This window comes from Andrographis paniculata, unplaced genomic scaffold (genome assembly GCF_009805555.1).
Source record: "Andrographis paniculata isolate CXL003 unplaced genomic scaffold, ASM980555v1 Contig69END, whole genome shotgun sequence".
NCBI lineage: Eukaryota > Viridiplantae > Streptophyta > Magnoliopsida > Lamiales > Acanthaceae > Andrographis > Andrographis paniculata.
This window is the reverse complement of record NW_026137605.1, coordinates 1,310,887-1,328,136: the sequence shown is the minus strand read 5'-3', so window position 1 is coordinate 1,328,136 and position 17,250 is coordinate 1,310,887. Positions and strand designations below refer to the sequence as shown.

Here is a 17,250-nt window from a genome sequence, read left to right as displayed (position 1 = left end):
ATATAAAAATATCATATCCAACATTTATTTACATTATCAAACACTATTTATTTTTATTATTATTATTTTTTTAATCATTTCTAGACCTCTTCAAAACTCTAAAATATATCTAAAAATATGACCTTAATTAATTTAGTAACACCAAGATTGATATTTATATATGATTCAACTTTGAATCTAGCTATCTAGCTAGCACATGATTCAAAGCCAAAGCATATTAATTAGTAACAATTTCGAATGTAATAAGTATGACACAAATTAGGACCACATAAATAAATAAATAAATAGATATAGATTTAATTGAATATATATATATATATTTAAATTAAATACATAATATATATGTTACATATTCTTCTCCTCGTGACCATAATTTGCCCTCTTTTGTTGGTTTCCATATTTCTCAGACAGATAATGACCCTCGTATCGTTTTAGCCAGCCAATCGGATAAGACACTGCCCTACAATTCTTCCACTGCTTTTCCATTACAATGCAATTTAATTAATCCACTGTACATACATATCATATGATCCCTCGCGTTTGCTTTTTAGACGTAAATTTTTAATATTAGTATTATAGTGGATTATAATAAAAAAAATAAAAATACCCTTATTAGTATAGTATAATATAAACGTAATGACATTTGTGTAATATATTGTAAGTTGAAAGGGTATTTATTATATTAGGTAAGTAATACAATTACTAAATTAAAAAATGGTAACCTTGTTTTGGGACGAACGAAAATGAAAAATGATAACCTTTCAATGGGACGGATGGAGTATATATATATATATTAGATTGCTGATTCGGCCAAGTCAGTACTATGTTGATTTGATCAAGTTAGCACACTAACATAAAATAATTAACAATCGATCAGAAAACGGATAACATATGTTGTGTCATTATAATATGCTTATTGTGCTGAAATTATAATACTCCCTCCGTCCAATTGGAAGGATGACATTTGTTTTTTGCGCGTAGATTTTTAAATATTAGTATTATATTGAATTGTAGTAAAAAGACAAAAATACCCCTATTAGTATGGTATAATATAAAAGTAATGACATTTGTGTGATATATTGTAAGTTGAAATGGTATTTATTATGTTAGATAGGTAGTACAATTACTAAATTAGGAAATTGTAACTTTGTTTTGGGACGGACGAAAATAAAAATGGTAACCTTTCAATGGGACGGAGGGAGTATATCGTGTTATATGTAATTATAAAATATGTTATGTTATATATTGTATTATCATTTGTTGTATAAGTTATATATTCCACTTATAGTTCTGAAATCAGATATATTATGTTATATTGTATTATATAATATGCTATCAAAAATATGTGTTATATATTATATTAAAATATATTCCCTCCATCCCATTTCTCATGTCCATCTTCCTATTTTCGTTCGTCCCACTTATTTTGTCACTTTTTTTTTTTTGGAAAAAAAATTATACATTTTAATCTTATTTTAAAAAAATTTAATTTATAATTTTTTTTTTTTGGAAAAAAATTATACATTTTAATCTTATTTTAAAAAAATTTAATTTATAATTTTTTTTATTTTAATTATACTAATAAGTTATCTTAATCTCTAATCATTTTTATTATACGATAATTATTTTCACTAATATATTTTTAATTATTTATTAATTATACCCCTACTAAATTCTTGTGTCTACACTAAAGTGGACAAAATATCCGGAACGGAGATAGTACTATTTTCTTTATACATATATGTTGATTGGATCAAATCAGCATCAACCATCTTCGTACAAAGCCATCTATACATACATACATACATAATCCATGCATATATATATATATATATGTAAATCATGTCCTACAATACCCTCTTTCTGTTTTATCTGCTCAGGGAAAACCACGACATATATATATATACACATACATATATACATACAGAAAAATAATCAAAATTCATGCTGACGCTGTACTACTATTTCCATATATTCAGGTGAAAATCAATTCATTAATTAAATAATTAGTTTGGGTTGTAATAAAAAGACAAACTTATTTATATATATATATATATATTATTTTTGAATATGTGTTAATTAAATTGTGTCTGTTTATATGTATAATTTTAATTTGGTGCTGCAGGTTTCGTGTATTTGCAGATTTAAAGTTTGGTGCAGAGAGGAGGACCACTTCACAAATTGTTGTAGTACTTACAGTTTTTATTACATCTGCGATCTGACTTTAATGTTGTTTGCTCCACTTTTGAATTAATTCATTAATTATTTGTGCAGAAATTTATGGCCTGAATTTGCTGGACAATATGTATATGTATTTTGATTTTCAAGCTTTTCTTTAATGGCGTCTGTGCTTAGTTTCTACACAAAAATGAATGCTACGATCATAATTAAAATGAATTTGATTTGTAATAATGGTGATTGGAGGTCGAATTACATTCTTGTATTAAAAAAGAGGAACTAATTAGGGTTTAATGTTTTGCTAATGTAATTAGGGTTTCTAATTGGGGATTTTGTAAATGTAATTTAATTAAGTACCTGAAGAAGACGACGACGATGAAGGGGACGGGAGGGAGTCTTCTTTACCGGCGGCGGTGGTGATCGGAGCTTCGTTTTCCGGCGAGGATAAATGGGGGCTGGCGGAGGAGTAGGTGGAGGAAGACGAAAAGGAGAGTGGAGAAGTGAAGGAATTCGCCGTCGTGGTGGTGGTGGAGGAAGACGAGCAGTTTTCATCAATGGCGGACGCCGCCGCCGCCGCGACGGCGTGGCGGAGCAGGAGGTCGACGAAAGCTCCGACGATGTATCCATGGTTGCTTTTGGAGTTGAATCGGAGGTAGCAGGCGAGGAGGTCCTCCAGGCAGTCCCAATCCTTCAATCCGTGCGCCTCCACCATTTCCTCCATGGAAGCTCTGAAATCGGAGTACGGATCGCAGGATTCCACGGCGAGGATCGAAACGGCGGCGCCGGCGGGTTTTGCTTCGTCGAGAATGGAGCTCGACTCGCCGGGGTGGAAGATGAGGCGGTCTGAACGTAATGCTCCGACGACGGCGAACTCGACGGCGGCGCCGGAATCGTCGTCGGCGGCGGCGGAGAGTTCGGTGAGAGCTTCGTCGTCGTCGTCGACGTAGGCGGAATTGATGGTTTTGAAGATGCCGTTATCGGCGGCGGCGGCGGCGGTGGCGCGGAAAGACTGGGTTTTGGGATTCGTAGCGCACGCCGGCCACGGCCACGGCGAGGCGGCGGCGGCGGCGGTGTCTGTGGATTTGGAGAAGAAGGAGAATTTCATATGGAGAGGATTGGAGATCTACTAGCGATTGGGAGTTTGAAATTTTGGCTGTAAATATTTAATGTGCTCTGAAAATCATTTTTTTTTATTTTTTTTTTTATATCGATGGATCGAAGTAATAAAAGCTCAGACAGAGTGGTTTTGGTGTTAGAACTTAGAACATAGGATGAATAGGGTCTCTCATTTATATATATATAAATAAATAAATATATATATTATCAATAAATTTATTAAAAATATTTTTTTTATTATTCTTATTATCCGCTCAAGGGATATATATGTATTTTTTTTTTTTAGGGATATACATGTATATTTTTTTTTCACAGAAATTAAAGAATAATAATAATAGTTAAATAATATTTTGTGGCATTTTTTTTATGTATTTACCTTTTATCTTTAAATTTAATATAATGATATTTACTAAAAGATATAGTGTGAACGGGTAAAACTTTGAAAATATTTATAATACTAAGTATTTTTAAATTTATTTTTTTTTCAAAATAATGAATGTATAGATAAACAAAAATGATCAAATATAGAATATATACTGAAGGAGTATTAGTTTTTAAAAAAAATTCAAAATTCTGAAAACTCCAAACTTCCTAGAATATCGAGAGCCTATTATTTTGGTATTTTTTATTACTTGATTTTATTTTTTAATATTTTGATTGGAAATTTAATTTTATTGTTTTGAATATGCATGATACACTTTGTTGTTAATATTTCATATATTTTGATAAAAAAGAAAAATTAATAATACAATGATATGTGGTACAAATATATATATATATATATGAAATTGATATAAATCATTTTTATATATTAAAAAAAATTGAATATATATATTTATTTATGTAAAAATGATATAAATAAGAAATTATAAGTAGAATCATTTTCTAATATTTGGGAAAATAAATGAGATGAAAATTGAATTTAAAAAAAAAAAAAAAAAAAACTCTAGTTGCTCTTTTGGTGATTTTTTATTTTAGTTTTAATTTTTATTCTGTAAAATAAAATTATATGTTTTTATATAAATTTGATTAAGTTGTACAATTTCTTTTTTTAAAGTACCAACCAAACAAATTAAAAATACACCCTTAATTAGTAGTAGTATTATTTTTAGTATACTAAATCTGTTTAAAATTCAAAAAGTTATACTCCCTCTGTTATGCAAATGTGTGCTAACTTGATCGAGTACGAGTTTTAATGAAAGTGAGTAATAATTGTTATTTTTTCCTTTTATAGTAAAAAAAATACAAAAGTGTAATAATTATTTACTTAAAAAAAACGAGAATATTTTTCGATGACAACCCAAAAATGAAAATGAACATAAATTTGAACGACGGATGAAGTATTTATTTGTGAGAAAAGAAGGTAACAGCGATATATTTATCTAATTTGATTGATTTTTTTAGTAAAGACTGATATGTATATTTTTGTAATAATTATGGTATTTTCCTAAATAGTGATGGTATAAAAGATGGTAAATAATTAGTTAGTCGTTGCTGAATGGGAAAATTGGAAATATTATTATTTTTGGATGTGAATTTACATCAGATTTAAAACACATTTTCATAATAATAATAATAATAATAATAATAATAAAAGGGAATATTTGTTCCACATTATATACTCCCTCTGTCCCAAAAATAATTTAGAAATTAAGTGATGTGATAAAGAGAAATATATATTTTATTTTTTTATTTGAATGATGTAAGAGGATAAAGTATGGGGTAGAGATTAAGTATAATTAATTATTTTCTATTTTGGAAATGTTTGACGATGTTTGAGACATACCAAAAAGAAAATATCATACCAAAAAATGAAATGTTGCAAGATCTTTAGGACGAGGGAGTAATATTTATCCATAATTATTAGTCAATTACTTTTTAAGGAAATAAATTTACCATTGCTATCCTTGATTGAATGCAGCATTAATTACGAACACTAATGGGAAGGGGTTTGAAATTAGTAATTAATTAATTATAGCATTCATTCATTAGGTGTACACTGTTTATTCATTTATTATATAGCTTTAAATGAGAAAAGAAAAATTAAAATTAAAATTAAAATATTCACACACGTACCTCATAAAGACTCATGAATTGATTAATGTGAAAATAAATAAATGCAAATCTTATCGGGTGAGTGAATTAATGCAACCAATAAAATGGCCGTTGGAAATTATTATTTATTACAAGCAATTTTTTCACAGGTATTAGTTATACGTTTTTTTTGTTTTTTTTTTTTTCGTCATTGTATTTAATATTAAAAATCTTCTTATATTGTATTTTTTTTTTTGTACAAATGTTATTCTATTAATATTATAAGATATTAATTGAAGTATTTTTGCAATTTTTTCTTAATTTATACTATATTTTGATATAATAATTAATATTCAAATATCAACACACAAAAAATAAATAAGACCCTTATAACCGGACGAATGTAGTAATTTTTAACGATATTGTTGTAATATTGTGTCAAATGTAAAAGTATTTTTTATTTAAATTAATGAATATTTTTACTATATATATATATATATATTGAGTTGAACACAAAAATGACAAATTAATTACATATAGCTCGGTGAGAAGAAGTATATACTCCCTCCATCCGACATAATTTGTCCCTTTTTCTATTTTCGTTCGTCCCACATAACTTGTCCTTTCTATTTTCGAAAATATAGGAGGGAAGTTATAGATATCTTTTCATACTTTGTATTTGGAGTACTTCATTTAATTTTCTCTGCAGTACTAGGCTTTGGCGGTATTTATCATGCATTTTAAATTTTAAATTTTATAATTTTTTTAATTTTAATTAAACTATTTACTTATTTTAATCTTAATCTATAATTATTTTTACTAAATAATAATTATTTTTACTAATACATTTTTTAATTACTTACTAATTATATTTTACTAAAATTCTTAAATTCTCGTATCTACAATAATACACTTATATTATATGGGACGGAGAGAGTATATCAGATGAATACTTTTGTAGTGTCTACTTCGTACTATCTGCATTTATTTTATATTTATCCGTTTTATTACATATTAGTACTAATTTACATGTGCAAAAATATATTGACTAAGATGTCCTTTTAAAATTTAATTAATATATTACAAAATAAAATAATAATATATTTGTAAATTTGAATAAAAATATGAATATATATATTTTTTATGTTAATTTTATCATCATATTTAGTAAGTTAATAAATAAATATATTAACAATAAACTATATTTCATTCAATATTTCTTTAGAGAAATATTATGAAACAACGTAAATACTATAAAAATTAAAAACAAAAGTAATAAGAGCTGACAAAATTAATTTTTTTTAATAATAAAAAATTATATATTTAATAATATTTAGAACAAAAATTTATTATTAACAAATACTACCAAAACTTTAAAAAAATACTATATATATATATAAAGGCTAAAATAAAAATATAATTAAATATATAAGCATGTCGCTGGTCGCATTTACTACGGTACAAAATTGGAGGGAAAGAGATATAAATGCCAAGTTCAAATTTCACGTGACATGTGATTTTATTTTTCTACATTTCTAATATACAAAATAATAATAAATCATTTTATTTTCTATAAAATTCATTTAGTTATATATATATATATATATATACACACGTCCCAATCTTAGGAGTTGTCTTGAGGCCCATGATGCCTTAAAGACACTAATATCCATTACATTTTGGTGTTTAATATTATTATATACACATTCTAAATAATAAAAAGGTAAGTATAATAATTTAGATTAAAATAAATATTTCTTTAACTAACTATAAAAAAAAATTATATAATGAAGAATATAAAATTTAAATAGATACATGTGAAGATGAAGGACCATGGAGCAATTGACACCCCCCCCTCCCCAACCCCCGTATATATATATATCACAAGCATCTCATATGTCATTCATTATAACAAATAGATATGAATCTCAAATTAAATACCTTTGTAGTCGAAATATGTTAGAAATCAATCCCCAATAATACAAAATTATTGCAAGTTAATTGCAACAAATATAAACCGACAACACAATATATATTAACATAAAACAAATACAACACAGTAGTTCCCACTATCACAGTAGTTCCCACTATCACATACTTCCTCCGTCTCGTATCTATATATTCATTTACTTTTTGCACTATTATATTGGAATGTAGTAGAAGTAAAAAGACTAAATGTAATATATTGTAAATTGAGAAGATATTTGTAATGTTAAATAGATAGTACAGTTACTAAAAAAAAATTGATACTTTATTATACAAAAATAGAAAAATTGATAGATTGTTAAGGGACGGAGGGAATATTTATTATAATTGATCTAAAACACACAAGATATGTTTAAGAATACATACTAACAATCTATTCAACACATATTATATTAATTCAAATAATATCCTATCTAACTATATTTTATGTGCTGATTAAGACTAATCATCCCCGTAACCAAAAAGAGTCGAGAAACTACAAAAACACGTTCAATCTCACCAAATGAAACCAAAGCCTAGTAATGTAATAAGCCATTTTACAATCTTACCAAAAGATCACAAGGCACAACAAGATCCATGTGAAACAACTACATAACCGATCATAATCGCAAATAAAAACATGTCAAAAATAAGTTCCCGCAATCATTAGGACAAGTTTGTACAACATGATGTTTAAAACCAACATCCCTAACTACCAACAACACGATATTTCCATGAAATCTCACACTAGAATGACAAGGACCAATTCAAAGTGTAAGCATCAAATGGCCCGGCGCGTAAAACATAATCTAAATTCTAAACAACGCCAAATGACATGATCATCACGAGTAGCTCAAAAATCACAATCAAGTTCAAGTTGCCGGCCAAAATATGTTCTCATACTCCCTTACTAATTTACATTGTAGTAAACTGACGTCGGCACCTCCTAGATAAGAGCGTGAGTTAAAATAAAGTACGACCAAAACAAACCAGCAATTTGTGAACTCAACAATTTTTTAGACATTTGGCATTAAGTTTGACAATCCAACACTCCCACAGCAGTCATTAGACAAACAAACCAGAGAAGAATAATCCAGAATCCAAGATTCAAACAGAACAGAGCTTTCGGGGCAAAACCCATTGTGCAACTTTAAACGTAATTATGTAAACCATAAAACCCGACAGAGCCGACAAGGCCTTTATATCTTACATTAGAAATAGGTTCCTTCCGGAGGCTGGACCAGCTTCCGGTTGTGCGGAGCAGCCATTTCTTTCTTCAGCTGCGTTAGTATGGTTTCCAGCGTATACTCTTGCTGCCAATTTCCCAGAATTCCAAACTTCTTCTGTTCCACCTGGATTTTTAAGATTCATCGAACAATCAGTTCAACGGCAAATGGCAAGTACATTTTGTAGAGAGAGAGAGAGATGATCGTATCCATACCAATCCAGTTTCATGGTTTACACAGGTCATGTTAATCCGGGAATGGAATCGAACAGTGGGAGGCTTCTCCGGGTAATTATTATCACAAAACAGCTTCAACTGATATATGCGACCTTCATGTACAGACTGAAAGGAAGAAACAGAGTATGCGGAGTTACAAACACTGACAAATGTATTGAATGTTTAGTATAAATTTTATGGCATAATTCACTTTCGAATTAGTGAAATATATGCACAAAGTCCATATTTGTCAGAAATTTGAGCACAAATAAAAGGACTTATATGAACCATTTTAATTAATAAAATACGATATTTTATACATTGAATTTTAAAAACAAGTAATGCATATGTAATTTACCCTACAAACACAATAAAGCATACGAAATGGGATGTAAGATCACATAAACAGATTGATAGTTTTTCTTCCATTATATTATGGATTTGGCTATGAACATAACAAATCATTGTTGCCCAAACGTTACTCTTTCCGTCCCGCATAAAATGTCTACTTTTTCTATTTCCGTCCGTCCCACATAATTTGTCCTTTCCGTTTTTGAAAATATGATTATACACTTTAATCACATTATAAATTTTATAATTTATAATTTTCTTAATTTTAATTAAACTATTTAGTTATTTTAATTTTTTTTAATGATACACTTTTTGATTACTTACTAACTATACTTTACTTAAATTTCCGTGTCTACAGTAACAAGGACACTTTACTTGGGACACGGAGGGAGTAGAAACATAGTGACATTGGAGATACAGAGTATTCTTGTGCCGATTATTACTTCTTCATATCAAAATGGGGCAAAAAAGAAGCTTACGTTGTGAGGGCCTATAATGGTACCAGTCCAAGATCGCATCAGTATATCATCTCCATCCTCCATTCCATAGCTCACAGTACCATCCCCGATTCCCTTCTCTCCACGCTCAAGTTCCTCCAGCAATCTGAAATTCCGAGGAACTGTAACACAAGGTAACAGGATTTTACAACACTTAAGCTGATTTTCCAAATCACTTTCCACTGAAATCTATGAAATTACAGGAAAATCGACCCAGACATCACTCAAACAAACCAATCAGAACATATGTACATAAGTATATACAACTCAGTGTCCTGTATGCATTTATTCAGCATATTGCATAATTACAATATGAAATAAATGAATATTCAGAACTCAAATTAAGTTATGCTACAAGAACATATTGATATTATAAAAGCAATATGTTACACATCTATGGAAAACACAATCAATCACATAAAACAACATATGAACAATAATTTAACCAAATTCTAATTATTGAACAACATAATTAAACTACCAAACAACATATAACACATCTATATTCAGCTTACCAAATTGACAGAAATATTATATTCGTGCATTACCAGTACACAGTAACTTGAATATCTGGCATATATAAATTGCATAACTATAGCTATCAAATAAATATACATAACATAAACTAATGGTATAAATTTTTAAATACATTCACGGACTATGTATCCCTATTATCAAAATAATATCTCTTTTTTCAATTCAGTATATTGAGCCCAAGAAAACGATATATTCGAATCAAAGGCTCTATTTACTTGGGAGATTGTTTCAAATTCTTTACCATGTAACCACCTCAATTTCCAGTAAAAGATCAAAAATCACATCCAAATGATTATTCAAGCCAAACCACAGAACGAAACACCAAGTTCAACAAAACCTAAATATTGTATGGTGTGTACATATATATCTTTCAATCTTACAAACAATGGAAACAAAACCACGAGCTAGTAAGTTCATAGCTAACTCAAAAAGATAATTTATCACAATTACCTCAAATTTCTCGATGACCTAAATCATTCGATACAAAAACAAAATCTAATTTCCTGTATTTATAAAATTCAACAAGCAGCTGGAAAAACAGAGACATCCTATGGGTAAACCTAATTAGACTGTCGACAAAATTAAATCCCCAAAAAATAAATTACTCAACAAAAAGGAGCCCTTTTCAATCATCGCACACCAAAATCAGATGAACTACATTCAATCAAGCTTCTTCCGCAAACATCTAACACCAAAATCAATTCAATCTGGCAACAAAAACTCCCAAGGTAGGAAAATGAAAAACAAGCGAGCAATCATGAATGACGCAAAGAGAAAGATAGAAAAGGAGTCGTTCGTTACCGACAACGCCTGATCCTCCAGATCCCAGAGTCATGGTGCGCACACGAGGATCGATTCGATCGAAAGTGGGACGAACTCGTAAAGGGTTTATGAAGAAATGTAATCGAAGCAAAGCCCCTGCGAATAATATACTCGCTCGCGCACGGACAAGGGCAGGTGCAGGTTCACAATCACAGAGGCTTCCATGATCATATTCCATTTTTTGGGCCAAAAGGTGATTTATTATAGGCCCATTTCTATTGGGCTCTAATCCGAATAAGTTTATATATATGAGTTTATTTGTTACTATTTTAATTTAAAATGTTTTGTTTTGTGTGATGTAGGTAAAATTTATGTAATATAAAAAACATATTACTCTTTTTGTCGTAAAAATATATGTCATCAAAATGCATATATATTCGATCAAAAGTATAAAATAGATAAAAGCAAAAAAGCAAAAATATTTTTTAGGATAGAAAAAAAAAGGTGATATTTTTTATTTTAAAAAAAATTAATAAATTTAAATAATAATAAAAATATAGTGAAAATAAATTTGAATAATATATAGAGTATTTTTGGATTTTTATAATAAATTATAAAATAAGAATATTTTATTAATTAGTAAAAATATATAAAATTGTTGAGTAACTGTATAATATATTTATAATTTAAATATTTTTTTGAATTTTTATAATAAATTAAAAACTAAAAATATTCTATTAATTAGTGAAAGTGTATAAATTTTTTGAATAATTGTATAGTATCTTTATAATTTAAATAAAAATTAAAGATATTTTAATATTAATATATAATTAATTTTTGTAAAATAAAAAATACAATTTGAAATAAAATAAAAAAATGGTAAAAAAAAATATAATAAATTATTTAATATTTTAATTTGATTTTTTTTTTATGTAATATAAAAAAAGGCAAATAACAAAAATCTCTGTGGTTTTTCGAAGTTGCTGAAAAATCCCGTGGTTCTAAAACTCCAAAAACCTACATGTGGTTTAACGGAGGTTGTCTATCATGAGCTGAAATGTTATTTTTGGTCTATAGAGTGATATATTTATGTATAAAATTATTAAAATATCCTAATGACTTATTCTTCCTTGTTCTTATTCTTCTTCGTTCTTCTTCTTCCTTATTCTTCATCTTTCTTATTTTTCTATGCTTTCTTATTCTTCAGCATACTTCTAGAATCTTATCTCAATTCATTTTTTTTTTAATTTTAAATTCGCTAAACACAATATAAATTTTAAACAAATCCCAAATTTATCATAAGTAATCGACCGGACATGGAGATGGAGATGAAAATGCGTAAGTTATTATTCACCGTCAATTTCTTCTTCTATTTTTACCAAACAAGAAATCTAAGAATTCAATTTGACATCAACATTTGGAATCAATCTAAGAAGAAAGAAAGAACTTGCTGCTGGTTGTAATCGTGTACGAAAGAATTGGGGAGAAAAATAAAGAAAAAAGAAAATTGAAGAAAATTAAATAGAAAAAAAAATAAAATTGAAGAAAAAAAAAATCTATGTCCAGCCTGTTCTTTCTCCTCTTCTTATTTTCCTTTTCTTCTTTTTTTTTTCTTTTTTTTCTCTTCTTTCCTTCTACCGGTCATCTTCAGAAAGAAGAAGAAAAAAAAAATTGGAGGAAGAAAAAGAAAATAAAGAAGCAGATGGAACTGCTACGGCCTAAAAAAATTTGGAAAAAAAAATGAGAAAAATTGAGGAAAAAAATTGTGTGAAAAAGAATTTGAGAAAGAAAAGAAGATGGAAGAAAAAAATTGGGGAGAAGAGAAGAAGAAAGAACAGAAGATAAATAAATTAAAAATATATATAAATAAGGGTATAAATGTCAAATTTGATAAAATTTAATGTTAGTTAGTCAAATTTAACATTTTGGAAAACAAAAGTAGGTTTTTTGAAAATTTAAAACCGCAGGTGTTTCCAGCGAATTCGTAAAACCACGTGGTTTTTTTTTGTTATTTTGCCTATAAAAAATACTCCTAAATTTTTTATAGGTTAAATTTATTATTATTGACTTTATTCCTTAACCGTCTATTTATTTTTTATTTTTGTCCGAAAGTATTAATTTTTAACATTAGAAATACTCTTTTAATTTACAATATATTATACAAATATAATTACTTGATATAATTTATTATATTCTAATATAATATTAATATTTTTCAAATTCCCTCCGAAACAAATTGATAGATAAAATTGGGACAAAATGAGTATTTTTTTTTTCTTTTTTTATTACTTCTCATTACTAATTTTGTCAAAAATTAATAAAAATCTGACAATCAACTTCTTAACACATTTCCACTGTCGTTTCTATACCCAAAGATCGGGTTACTGTAAAAACTCAAATGAACTCGTCTAGTTCGTGATCGGAGATAAACAGCCCTAATTCCCCAATCTCACAAAATCATCCCGTACCGATGAGAGGTGCGGCGCCTCGGCCGCCACAGGCGGAGGATGAGACGGCTGGAGAGCCTCTAATTCGGCCGGCTGCCGTCGCGGTCGGCATCGGAGGCGGACTTCGGAAGAAAGCTGCGGGAGTTCGGCCGTGGCTGCTGCTGGACTCGTCGGGGCAGACGCAGGTAGTGGAGGCCGGTAAGCACGCGATTATGCGGCGGACGGGGCTACCGGCGCGGGATCTCCGGATTCTCGACCCGCTGCTGTCGTATCCGTCGACCGTGCTCGGGCGTGAGCGCGCGATTGTTATCAATCTGGAGCACATAAAGGCGATCATCACCGCGCAGGAAGTTCTGCTGCTAAATTCTAGAGATCCGTCGGTTATTCCTTTCGTCGACGAGCTTCAGAGGAGGATTCTCCGCCATCATCAAGCCGTCAAGTCGCAGGTCTTGCTCAACCTTCTTTGTTTTCCCCCTTTTGATTTGTTCTGCCGATTTTCGTGCTTGTTTGCTTGCATCTATGGCGAATTTTTATTCAATTTGATCCTCTGTATTTGTTGGAATCGATCTGAAGGTAAAATTTGGGGGAGAAATTGATTGAATTAGGGTTTAGTTCAATTGAGGCATGAATTGAATTAGGGTTTAGTTTGATTGAGAAATGAGACAGTTAGTAATTGGTATTGGAAAATTGCATACCTGTTGAGCATAAATTGAGCTTAGTTTTTCTGTAAATGATGATTGTTAAGGAAGCCGGAGACGGCGAAAATTCGAATTGGACGAATTTGTATGATTTGGATGGGTCACTTTCGACGCCAATTAGCCCAAACTATTCGAAAAACTTCCCGGCCAAAGAAGAGACGGCAAAGGTTGAAGGAAAAGAACAGCATGGCGAGAATCGGGACGGTCCGAAAGTGCTCCCCTTCGAGTTTGTCGCATTGGAGGCGTGCCTCGAAGCAGCTTGCACTTGCTTGGACAGCGAAGTACGATGTTCTTGTTATTGTTGTAATGAAATTGGTTTCGATTTTTGCTCGTATACTTATTGATTTTCTTGATTGTTCTTTGATCTTGCGCAAGGCAAGGACGCTAGAGCAAGAAGCTCACCCGGCACTCGACAAACTGACGACGAAAATCAGTTCTCTCAATCTCGAACGTGTAAGACAGATCAAGAGTCGTCTGGTTGCGATTACCGGTCGCGTCCAAAAGGTTGGTTTTTAATTTTCCAAAATTGTGAATTGTTTTAATATAGGTATTCTGACCCGATTGTTCATAAGGTGCGCGATGAGCTAGAGCATCTGCTCGACGACGATGACGACATGGCGGAAATGTATTTAACGGACAAACTGCAGGAACAGCTCGAGGGCTCCTCTGTTTCTTCTATGAACGAGCAAGACGAGCCGGATGACGACGATGTCAGCACCAACAACGACGACAGGTATGTTAGAAAACTACTTCCTCTGTCTCTGTTGTCTGTTCGGTCACAGATGATTTTTTTTTTTTTTTGGCCCATAGGATATTACCCCTTATTTTTCTAACTTCTTAAGTATAATTCCACTTAAAATTCTTTTATTTTTGCCTATCTCTTAAATAAACAAATACTTTTATTTATACTCCCTCATTCCCATAACAAATATCTATTTTTTCATTCGATAACAAACTATCCATTTTTTTTAATAACTGTATTATATATTTAACATTATAAATATCCTTACAACTTACAATATATTACACAAATATCGTTACGTTTGTGTCACACATACTAGGTTATTTTAATCATTTCTACTTTATTCTTACTATATTTCAATATAATACTAATGAAAAAAAAATGGATACTTACTTCTGGAAGGAGGGAGTATTTAAAACTTCTCATTTTTTTTAAAATTAGTTTTAAGTTATTTATAAATAAATATTTTATTTATTTGTATTATAAAATTTTATTATCTACAATGATATTCATATTAAATATATTTTATTTAGATATATTCTATAAATATTTAAAATACCAACAATATTAATCATATAAAAAATAATAAATTAATATTATAACTTATTATTAATAATAACTTATTAATATACACTAACTAAAATACTATGTTACTAACAAAATAGCTCGCTCATCTTCTGCGGGGACGGAGAGAGTATAATTTTACAGTCAGATTTGTTTGTTGTATATAAACGTAGAGTGACGGTTTCGTTTTCACGACGCATGAAGGGCGCCGGTCGAGATATTAGAAGGCGGCGGAAACGAGGGTTCCGTCACTTCCGACGGCGACGTGCAAGCCCGCCGGGAGCAATTGTTCGGGATCTCAAATGCGCTCAGCAGAGGCAGCCACGGGACGCGCACGAGTACGCATAGTGCCGTCAGCAAACACCTCGACGTGGAGGAGCTCGAGATGCTTCTAGAAGCATATTTCGTGCAGATCGACGGGACGCTGAACAAGCTATCCACCGTACAGATCTCACCTTAACATTTTTCGATCTTAAATTCTGTTCGTTTATTCTTTTCGATTATTACATGATTCGACGTGTTTTTTTGTAATGAAGCTTCGGGAGTACGTCGACGATACCGAAGACTACATCAACATAATGCTGGACGACAAACAGAACCACCTGCTGCAAATGGGCGTGATGCTGACGACGGCGACGCTTATCGTGAGCGCGTTCGTGGTGGTGGCCGGAATCTTCGGCATGAACATTAAAATTGAGCTTTTTAAAGACGAAGTACATGGGATGACGAGGTTCTTGTGGACCGTTGGGGGGAGCTCGGCCGGGTGCGTTTTCCTTTACATTGCCGCCATTGCGTATTGCAAACATAAACGTTTGCTCGAATAATTTAACTGCCGTAGTTGTTGAACGAGGACTCGCTAACTTAACTACTATTGTATTAAGCCCTCTCGTAGATCAAGTAGTGAGATATCCTCTTATTAAAAAACAAGAGAAATGATTAAAAAAAAAAAAAAAAAAAAAGCTCAATGCCGTGTGGTAGATTGATTCATCAGCAGCTGCATTTTGTATCAGCTGTGCATCTGAATGCGTCCGATAAATCAATCGGCATTGAGGTTTTTTCTTTTCCTTTATTTTTAACATTAATTTTTTTTATGCACTATTTGATGTACTCGTTCCGTTTAAGAAAATGAGCACACTTTGGATACGCAAATTAAAAAAATACTCCCTCCTTCCTAAAATACTCCCTCCTTCCTATAGTCTAATTGTGTTGGGCAATATCGATATTATATTGGTAGTTGGTAAAAAGTAAGTAAATGATTTTTTTGTCATTGTGAATATATTAGTGTAAAAAGTAGCGGCAATTATATAATAATAATGAAAAAGTAGGGATAATTTTACGGTGATATGGTTATTTATAAAAATGAGACTATTGTTTTTTACAGATAAAACTGGTAAACAGGACTATTTTATTGGAACGGAGGGAGTATATTTTATTGAAAAAATATATACCATCGTCCACTAAAATTGTCTATTTGGATTTGACATAAAATTTAAGAAAAATAAATATTTTATTGAAAAAACGATAGGTAGTTGAGTGAACGAAGAGAGATAATGTAATAGAGTCAGTGATATTTGTTGTAAATAAATATCAAATGAAGAGTAATAATTGAATGTTGATTTGTTAATTTTGTTGTCCTTATGATCTGGTTGTGTATAAATGTACTTGTAATTATGAAATCATGTGTTCAAACTTCGACGTTTTTAAATTTTGTCTTGTCTTGTCACAACATGATTCACGACAACAACAAATGAATGATGGTGGGACTCGAACTCGAGACTTAAAACTCGAATACCATATTAGATGATATAAATGATCGACTCACCTATTTCACAACTTTAGTGCCACTCGAACCCAACCCTATAAACAAATTGATTTTGAAGTTTCAAAATTTTACAAATAGTGAAAAGTTAATAATTGA

The 17,250-nt window shown here is 30.4% G+C and overlaps 3 protein-coding genes across 3 annotated transcripts; 1 reads left to right on the top strand and 2 right to left on the bottom strand.

The window, feature by feature from the left end:
- Window positions 1-2,384: 2,384 nt before the first annotated feature.
- On the bottom strand, window positions 2,385-3,441 carry LOC127264200 (transcription repressor OFP15-like). Its single transcript, XM_051293655.1, has one exon. It carries the CDS (start codon window positions 3,281-3,283, stop codon window positions 2,528-2,530), a length of 756 nt encoding a protein of 251 aa, XP_051149612.1. The 5' UTR covers window positions 3,284-3,441; the 3' UTR covers window positions 2,385-2,527.
- Window positions 3,442-8,289: 4,848 nt separating this feature from the next.
- LOC127264207 (ubiquitin-conjugating enzyme E2 variant 1C-like) lies at window positions 8,290-11,077 on the bottom strand. The gene is made up of 4 exons (XM_051293660.1): window positions 10,921-11,077; window positions 9,565-9,704; window positions 8,735-8,860; window positions 8,290-8,645 (listed from the first exon to the last, which is right to left on the bottom strand). Exons 1-4 carry the CDS (start codon window positions 10,952-10,954, stop codon window positions 8,505-8,507), a joined length of 441 nt encoding a protein of 146 aa, XP_051149617.1. The 5' UTR covers window positions 10,955-11,077; the 3' UTR covers window positions 8,290-8,504.
- A 2,168-nt stretch (window positions 11,078-13,245) lies between these two features.
- On the top strand, window positions 13,246-16,291 carry LOC127264194 (magnesium transporter MRS2-3). Its single transcript, XM_051293645.1, has 6 exons — window positions 13,246-13,774; window positions 14,074-14,307; window positions 14,402-14,530; window positions 14,599-14,759; window positions 15,537-15,774; window positions 15,869-16,291. Exons 1-6 carry the CDS (start codon window positions 13,352-13,354, stop codon window positions 16,154-16,156), a joined length of 1,473 nt encoding a protein of 490 aa, XP_051149602.1. The 5' UTR covers window positions 13,246-13,351; the 3' UTR covers window positions 16,157-16,291.
- Window positions 16,292-17,250: the final 959 nt, after the last annotated feature.